This window comes from Primulina eburnea, chromosome 2 (assembly GCF_022965805.1).
Source record: "Primulina eburnea isolate SZY01 chromosome 2, ASM2296580v1, whole genome shotgun sequence".
NCBI classification, from domain to species: domain Eukaryota; kingdom Viridiplantae; phylum Streptophyta; class Magnoliopsida; order Lamiales; family Gesneriaceae; genus Primulina; species Primulina eburnea.
The window spans coordinates 31,653,178-31,662,835 of NC_133102.1; the positions used below are offsets into that span (position 1 = coordinate 31,653,178).

General features: G+C 38.8%; 1 protein-coding gene and 1 long non-coding RNA gene across 2 annotated transcripts; one reads left to right on the top strand and one right to left on the bottom strand.

Annotated features, from left to right (window-relative positions):
- Positions 1-2,584: 2,584 nt before the first annotated feature.
- On the bottom strand, positions 2,585-3,061 carry LOC140824647 (uncharacterized). The gene is made up of 2 exons (XR_012116417.1): positions 2,922-3,061; positions 2,585-2,733 (listed from the first exon to the last, which is right to left on the bottom strand). It is a non-coding gene; the product is annotated as an uncharacterized lncRNA (long non-coding RNA).
- Positions 3,062-8,164: 5,103 nt separating this feature from the next.
- On the top strand, positions 8,165-8,701 carry LOC140824207 (uncharacterized). The gene has a single exon (XM_073185804.1). The coding sequence runs from the start codon at positions 8,165-8,167 to the stop codon at positions 8,699-8,701; it is 537 nt and encodes a 178-aa protein (XP_073041905.1).
- Positions 8,702-9,658: the final 957 nt, after the last annotated feature.

The window sequence follows — 9,658 nt, forward strand, 5'->3', positions numbered from 1 at the left end:
AACTTGAGGATTTAACCATGGAGAGTCTCGTTTTTTCCTGGTTGCAAGTCTGAAGGGGATGGAGATGCTTATCATTTAAATGTGTCTCCCTCTAAGTGCACGTCCAGCACTTCTCGCGCATATGCGCGCCCGGTGCTCACGCATATGCGCGAGACTCTCTGTCTCAGCACTTTGAGATTCACCAGCTCGCTCATATGCGCACCTAGTCTCACGCATATTCGCGAGGTCTTCTGCCTCGGCGCTTGGCTGCTCGCGCATATGCGTGCCTCATCATCGCGCATATGTGTGAGGTCTTCTGGCCTCACACATGATCCATGCTTTCTCATGTCTCCCTCGGGGATTTTCCTTCCATAATCACGTCAATTAATTAATATCGGGTTATAATGATAAAATCTCATGCCTTACATATTACAATAGCAAGCCTGTTCAAAACGCTACCGGATGAACAATGAGGTTAATAAAGCACAAACACATGTTGTATCATCGTCACCACACTCACCTGTCACACACAAATTAGGGAAGATTATCTGGAACACAACAATGGGTAGATCAGTTCGACTGATCGAAGTCTAAGTTCTCAAATGACTAATCAGTTCAGGAACCAAATAGATTTGGGTACCTAATTTTTTTATTATTTGTGATTGCAGGTTACAGGTAAACTGATCAAAGATTCAGTCTGGTACTTGGACAGTGGATATTCAAGACACATGGCTGGAGATACTGAATTTATTTTTTAACTGGTCAAATATTCTGGTCCCAAAATTAGTTTTGGGGATGCTTCTCAAGGTAGAACTATGGGTAATGGTAAGCTTAACTATGGTAATATTGTTATTGATGATGTCTTACTTGTTGATAATTTAAAACATAATTTAATCAGTATCAGTCAATTATAAGACTATAATTATGCAATTTAATTTAGTAAACATGTGTGTACTGTACAAAATCCAACTGGTGATATCATTATAATAGAACATAGATGTGGAAACACATACAAATTAAGTTGAAGCAATCAACCCGATAAGCCAGTTTGTTTTGTAGCATGAAATAATTTCAGAACTTGTGATGACATAAATTATTAAACCATCTAAATTTCAAGGCCACGGATGATGATAATATCCTCATACTATCCCCGATATGCATGTGAGATTTGAAAAAACCCTGAACCCGAATACATACACAAAAAAGCTCCCCCTTACCAACAATATTTCAGGTTTTTTCCGCGGAGTCCCGAAATCCTAGGGAAATTAGTCATCCCTACAAGTGATCACATAGTTGATACATTTATAAATAACATGAAGTATCGAAATAGTTTACATACTAGGTGTATAATCCTACAAATATCACCATGAATTCTCTCCAAGAATGTTGAAATTTCAACATCGACCTTAGTAGGAGCATGTCTTACAATTAATTTATCATGTGAACAAGCCACATGATAAATTATCTTGTAAAATAATCTTTTAGTTCTTTAAAGTATAAACACGTGAATTATTTATTATTTTTCACATCATTGACGTTCCAAGATGACAAAGTCGGTTGTGCTATAATATATACATATGACACTTTTCTCGTCAACAAACTTCTGAATTATGATTTTGTTTGTCTCAGCTATTATTATTATTGTGCAATACATCCCATAAAGGGGTGTGTACACAATCTTTCTTTTATTTGTTTTTGCCCAGTTATAATATATGTAAATGGAATGTGTTCAACATTGTTTTCATTCAATATGGTATGCATTTCGGTAGATACATACTTAAAGCTAGGCAATTTTTTTACTAGATTTGCTAACATATATGCGTCTTCAATATATAAAATTGTATCATTTGATTAAATTATTTTTGCTTTTCCATGACCTTTCATAATTTTTTATGCACTTGATATTATTATAAAATTATTTTCAGCCAATATTAATAATTCCAAAAAATACATTTTTCTTTGAAGGATGTGTTTGGCTAGACATTCATCTTGATATTTCACTATTAATTTTGAAGAATAATCATACTGATAAGACACACAAACATTTTGTGTGTGTGTGTGTGTGTTTTTTTTTGTTGATCAAACTATAACAAACAATTAACCTGAAGTTATTTTTGATTTAGAAGAATTGTACAATTTTTTTTAAAAAATTGTTTAAAAATTTTTTCTACTTAAAATATGAAGTTATTTGATGAGAATTTTAGTGCGGGTAGTGAGTATAAAAAATTATTATGAATTAAATATTTTGGTGTCCTTCAAAACAATTATTATGATTGCCTTATCTTTTATATAAGATATAACATGCAAAAGTTGTTTTCAAATAATTTCAAAACAATAGAGAGAATTTCAAGCTCATACAGTCATATGGTATCCAAATACGTAATTTAAGCCAATGATAGGTTTATATCATGGATTTATAATTTGATGTCTCAAATCCTACATTCTAATAATATTGCCAATAATACGAATATCCATCTCTTTTAAAAAACAAATAAAACCTCGCAATTTAAGGCTTTTATCAGCACCAAAACTAATTACATACGCATATTACAAGAATCACTGCTAAATCAAAAAAAAAAAAAAAACAAATAACAAACAAAAAATATAAAAATAAACTCATTAATATTGCATATATAGATACAAACGAAGCCAGGCAAAAGTCTACCTACGGCAATCGGACCAGGAGTTCTTGATTCCCCATTGTTGCACGTACGTATACGAAATACAAATGCATTGCATTCATCATCCTCAATTCTGAAAACACTGCTTGAAATGAATTCCTCCCGGATCAAGAAAATCAAACAACGAATCCCATACATTATCCGAAGAATAATCCTTACATTTGTCCAGAAGCAGCATCATTTTGATTTTCAACATGATAATCAATATACTATACATTACAAATACAACCACGAAAAATCATAGAAGGTTTTCTTAGTTACCTTAAAATTGTATAGATGATGCTTATTTGTATTTGTGCGAGCAATACTTGTGTATATATAGTCGGGATTCCCAGAAAATTTGTCATGCACGCATAAGTTTTCCACATACATATATACTTACACACAACGTACAATATGTGTGTGTGTGTGTGTATATATATATATATATATATATATATATATATATTCCCGCATGCGGGTTATTTTCCTTAATGTACAGTAAAAGGCACGTTAATTTGTATAGGAAAGCGAAAGGGGCAAGAAAGTGAGACTTATGTTTCATTTGTTACCTTAAAGCTGAACCTCTTTTTTAAAGTAAAATTCCATATTCAAATCCAAAAAGGTCTTTCAAGATCTATAATATTGAGTTTGAATTTTGGCTCTCCTTTTTCATTTCCTCTATCTATTTTTATTTTTTGCAATAAGAGCTAATAATTTATATTTTATAAAATTGGAACCAAATTTTTTATGGTTGGTTTCGCTATTAATCAATATTTAAATCGCATTAATATTTTGTTTATTTATTTATTTTTATCATATGAGTTCATTTTAATTCAAAAAATCAAGATAATTAGATGAATTTGAAAACATTTTTTAACAAAAGATATAATTATAATTTTATTATATAAAAATAACATACCAATTATACAGTGCATATATAATAACATGTTTCTTGCTGTTTAATATGATAAATATATTTGATTTGGATATATTTTTTGGTTTTTGCAGTTTAAACCGCATAAGGTGTTATACAATTTAATCTTATTTGACTGAATTGGCAGATTAGAACCGTAAAATTGCAAAACCAACCGTAAAATTGCAAAACTTTCCATTGTTTTAAAATTTTCGATTTCGATAACTGCGAACCACAAGCTAATTTTATGATTATAATTAATATTGGTGATAATTTAGTTGATCAAATGAAGTAGCACTAAGAGTGTTTGTGTGTGTGATTTATATGTATAATCGAGTTAGGTGAAGCTAAGTGATACCCCTATTAGAACGCGGGTCAGGGATGACCCAGGATATTATATGGATAGCCCAAATTAGGGTAAATCTGCAAGAAAGGTTCGACAGAAGCCGGATAGGTAAATGTCCGAGACATCTTCTTACCCGGGACATTTTCAGTGGATTGCCTCAACCCTGCTCACCCAATTCACCCAGATATCATCAAAGGCACCGTATGTGGGAACTTGAGCTCAAGACGAAGACATGGCTTCTACAAGAAAGACAAATCAAGATACTTCCCGGGTTCCTGGAGATTATCCACTCATCTCTACTCAAGGTGGTCTTCCTCCTACAGGGCCACCACCGATTATTACTTTATCCTCAGAAGATTTCACTCGGATTATATCCGATGCAGTGGAGAATGCAATAGCAAGGAGGGCCCCTTCTCATCATGCTACACAACACGAAGGAGAGCAGGAGCGAGAGCAGGAGATGAGAGAGGAGGAAGTGAGGATGGAGGAGAAGGAATTTAGTGCATGTTCTAAGTCTCCTACTGTAGCCGAGGAGTTGGAAGAATTAAGGCATAAGATTAAGATATTGGATGGACAAACGGATTGTCGAGTTCATGCTCGGGCAGTCAGTAGAGGATGCCTTTTTGTTGTGGCTATTATCCGAGAACCTCTAATTGGGAATTTTAAATCTATCAAAATCAAGGATTATGATGACAATTCTGACCTAGAGGAGCATTTGGTCCGGTTTGAGAACATGGTCATGATACATTTATGGGAACAATTAAGTGTAAAGTTTTTCAAACAACTTTGGTTGATTCGGCACAAAGGTAGTTCGAAGGGTTATCTCCCAGAGTATCCAGTCTTTTGAGGATTTTCAAAAGGTATTTCTACATCATTTCAACATTAGCAAATAGTACTAAAGGACTACTTTTAGTCTTTTTGAAGTAAAGTAGAGCACAGAAGAGAGTTTGAGGGCTTACATCTGGAGATTCAATAGTGTTGCTTTGGATGTCCCCTCTTGCGCCCGCGAAACCAAGACTACTGCATTCACTCAAGGGCTAAGGGAGGGGGAAATTGTTCGATCATTGAAAAAGAAAATGTGCGGAAATTTTGAAGATCTTTTAGCTCAGACGGAGAAATATATTAACATGAAGGAGGCTCAGAAGCAGAAGAGGGAGGCTTGGAAGAGAGAGAGGGGTGACCGGGTGTCTAGACCCGAGGAGAGAGGGCAAAGAAGAGGCAATCCCGGCCATTTTTCTCAACATGTTCCTTTAAAGATTTCCTGGGATCGAGATGTGCAAGAGTGCAGTGCAGAAAGATCGAAAGATCTGAATCGCACTCCACAGCTTGTGAGGCCCGAGAAGAATGGGTTTTGTACCCTTCACAAAGTGTGTTACCATAATATAGAAGATTGCCGGACATTGCCGGACATTGAAGAGAGATTATGTCCTGCCTGCTATTCAGGGATATAATTCACCGAGCAAGAGGCCGAGGTTACCACCTTGACAAATCGATGGCTAGGACCCAACGTCTAGGAGAGTTCGAGAGAGTCCCCTAAGGAAGGAGAAATCAGGAGCCTGAGAAGAAAAACGCCTCACCCCTTGTCTTGGGAGTGATTAAAATGATCTCTGGAGGTTCCACCGATGGTGATTCCAACCGAGCCCGAAATTTGAGAAGTGGGAAAGATTGTATGGAGGTTGAAGGGGTGAGGAGGAATGAGGCGGTTATCAGTTTTGGCCCGGAGGATCTTAAGGGCGTCAATCTCCCCCATAATGATGTTCTGGTAATCCAAGCCCGGGTAGCAAATTATGACATCATGAGGGTCTTTGTTGATTCGGATAGCTCTGTAATTGTTATTTTCAGAGAAGCCCTCGTACAAAATTATTTGCATGGATACCAGCTGAAGATAAAGGAAACTGCACTTTTTGGATTTTCTGGCCATGCTGTCTAACAGGAGGGAGAAATTATCTTGCCCTTAACTATGGGCACGAGGGAGCTGAAGACAACTGTCATGACCACTTTCACAATTGTGGATTCCTCAACCAACAGAAGATTAAGTTTCCAATGGGAAGCCGAGTGGGTGAAGTCCAGGGATATCAACCTTCTTCCCGGAAATGCTATGTGGAAGCGGTCTGGGTGGAACAGAAGAAGGCCTGGAGGGAGGAAAAGATAGAAAGTGGTGGTGAGAAGGTTGAGAGGGTAGTAGAAAAAGGGGAGATTCATTTTGTAGCGGAGGAGGAGAAAGAGATGGTAGAGATTGAGCAAGGGAAGGAAATCCGGGTGGCCCGAGATCTTGACTCGACCACTTGGGTCAATCTATTGAATTGTTTGAAAACTAATATCGATGTTTTTGCTTGTTCTCAACAGGAACTAATTGGTATCTCATCCCAGGTGGCTGAGCATGGCTTAAATATTATTCTGGGGTCTCAGGCCAGTTAAGCAAAAGAAAAGATATTTTGAACCTGAAACGGATAAAATAATTGATATGCAAAGTCCAGGAGCTATTGAAGGCTGACCATATTTGAGAGGTACAATTTCTTACCTGGCTCTCGAATATAGTATTAGTTCATAAAGCTACAGGAAAATGGAGGATGTGCGTGGACTTCCGAGATCTTAATAAAGCCTGCACAAAAGATCACTATCCTCTTCCCAGGATCGATCAATTGGTGGATTCTACTTCGGGGTATAATTGCTTAGCTTTATGGATGCTTATCAATGGTACCATAAAATCCCCCTGGCCAAGGACGATCAGGACAAAGCCAGTTGCATAACTTCAGGGGGCACATTTTGATATGTGTCATGCCCTTCAAACTAAAGAATGTGGGAGCCACGTATCAGCACCTGATGAATAGAGTATTTGAGAAGAATTTTGGGAAGAACGTGGAAGTATACGTTGATGATATCTTGGGCAAGTCTAGAGAGATTTCTAGCTTTATTCTTGATTTGGAGGAGACTTTTGCCACTCTCATACTGTCACGCCCCGAGCCCAAGCCCGCGCCTGCATGACTGCACAATGAGCCCCTATAGCAACTACTTCGTATCCGTTCTCGCTTTACGAAAATGATTAACCCAAGTTGCTATAGAAGTCCATTGTAAGCCATTATAAACTCATTTTAAATCTTTCATTTTTAAGATGTGGGACAAGGGTATCACAATCACCCCTCCTTCAGAACGCGACGTCCTCGTAGCGGCCTGACCCATCGATCCACTAGCACCGAGAATCTAGAGGTGGCTCCTACAGGTTCAAGAGGTGGCTCCCGTCATGTAGCACTTTGCCCCGCATGTTCAAGATGTGACTCCCATGAACGTAGCACTTTGTCCGGCATAGCACTTATTTCTCGGTATTCCATCCCGGTGACCAGCTCTGATACCATTCTGTCATGCCCCGAGCCCGGGCCCGCGCCTGCGTGACTGCACAATGAGCCCCTATAGAAAATACTTCGTATCTGTCCTCACTTTACGAAAATGATTAACTCAAGTTACTATAGAAGTCTATTGTAAGCCATTATAAACTCATTTTAAATCTTTCATTTTTAAGATGTGGGACAAGGGTATCACACATGCGTTATGAGATCAAGCTCAATCCAGCCAAGTGTATATTTGGTGTAAAGAGTGGTAAATTTTTGGGTTTTGTGGTTACTGGCTGAGGATCGAGGTAAATCTAGAGAAAGTCAAGTCAGTACAGAACATGACATCTCCTCGATTTTTCTGAGAGGTGCAAATGTTGATCGGAAGAATTGCTTCACTTTCCCGGTTCATATCCCGATCTGCACATCCGAGTTATCCATTCTTCCAAGTCCTTTGAAAGGCACAGCAATTTGGGTGGAATGAGAAATGTGAGTAGGCTTTCCAAGATCCTAAGAGTCACTTGGCAGAGCTTCCTATCATAGTGAAGCCATAGCCTAGGGAAAAATTGTTTGTATATTTATCTACTACTGAGTATGTTTTCGGTTCAGTACTTATAAGGGAATAAGACTCTGATCAGAAGCCTATTTATTATACCAGTCATGCTCTAAGAGGCCTTGAGCTCCGATTACAGTGAAGTGAAGAAAATACCTTTGGCTTTGGTTATGACTGCCCGAAAGCTGCGGCCTTATTTTTTGTCGCATCAAATTATTGTGCTTACAAGCAGTCCTCTCGGGAGTATTATGACTCATTCTGAAGTATTCGGGAGAATGATCAAGTGGACAGTGGAATTGGGAGAATATGACATTGAGTACAATCCCCGGGCTGCTATCAATGCGCAGGCCCTGTCAGATTTCTTGTCAGAAATGATTCAGCTAGATGAGGAGGAGGTCTGGAGAGTATCCGTGGATGGGGCATCTAGAGTCTCTGGATGTGGGGGTGGGAGTGGTGATAATAGCTCCCCCGGGAGAGAAGATTAAATTTGCTCTAATAATCAACTCCCGGGATTTGCAATTAGTTACACAACAGATAAAGGGAGTTTATGAAGCTAAGGATGACAGAATACTAAAATATTTAAAGCTCATAAAAGCCCAGGTCGAATCTTTTGTTGATTGGACTATTGAGCAAATCCCCCGGGATGAGAATGGGGAAGCATATGCTTTGGCCAAAATGGCCGCCTCCTTATCGGAAGTCAATACCCAGGAAGCGTTGAATGTTACCCGGCTAATTCTTTCCACGGATGAGGAGATATTGCCAGCGCCAGAGGATTCCTGGATGACACCTCTGATCAAGTTCATTGTTCACAACGAATTGCCTGAAAATAGAACTCAAGCTCAAAAGATCAAAAGACAAGCTCTTATGTTTCTTCTTTTAAATAACATCTTATACAGAAGATCATTTCAAGACCTCTGTTGAAGTGCTTATCTATGGGAGAGGTGGATTATGACCTCCGGTAAATTCACGAAGGATGTTGTGGAGAGCATCTCGGAGGAACAACGTTGGCCCGGAGGCAATGCTTGCTGGATTTTGGTGGCCGAGTATAAGCCAAGACTCTACTTGGGTGGTCTGGACGTGTGACGGATGTCAACATCATTCTAATTTTCAACACAGCACGACTACTCTAATGAAGCCCATCTGGCATCTTGCCCTTTTGATCAGTGGAGGGTAGACATTGTTGATCCCTTTCCAGTTGCCCGAGCTCAAAAGAAATTTCTTTTGGTGGCAATCGACTATTTTTCCAAGTGGGTAGAAGCTGAGGATATTATATGAATAGCCCAAATTAGGGTAAATCTGCAAGAAAGGTTCGACAGAAGCCGGGCAGGTAAATGCCCGAGACATCTTCTTACTTGGGACATTTTCTCCTTGGGTAATCAGAAGCCCGGGCTCTCATACAAGCTCCCAGATGATTTCTTCCTGGGCTACCTCGAATTAGCGCCCCACTCGGGTACACCAGTATGGGCTCACTTATGCTTAATAAATTATTGTCAGAACTACAGATGTTTGGCGTGTGAGAGAAGTTATCAGAAACATGGTATGGGCAGCCATCTTGCTATGACTAGTAAGTGGGTACTGAAAACAATGTAATAATAGGAATTCCTCCTATAAATAGCAGGTATGTTTTACATTTGAGGGATTCGGATTCTGAATTTCTTAGCACTCGTGTATATTCACTCACATATACAGTCCTTTTTCTTCATCCTTCACTTGCTGACTTAAGCATCGGAGTGGTCATGTCGGACACCCCTCTCGCGCCCATTCACGATTTCATTTCTTTGTTTGCAGGTTACGGAAGTCATAGCCCTTGCTCATTTTCCTTAAACACAACTGTAATCTAATCTGACTGATTGCCTCGGCCCTGCTCACCCAATTCAC

What these genes read in the sequence shown, in the direction of transcription:
- LOC140824207 (XM_073185804.1), top strand. Translation starts at nt 8,165, where the DNA reads ATGAGGAGGAGGTCTGGAGAGTATCCGTGGATGGGGCATCTAGAGTCT.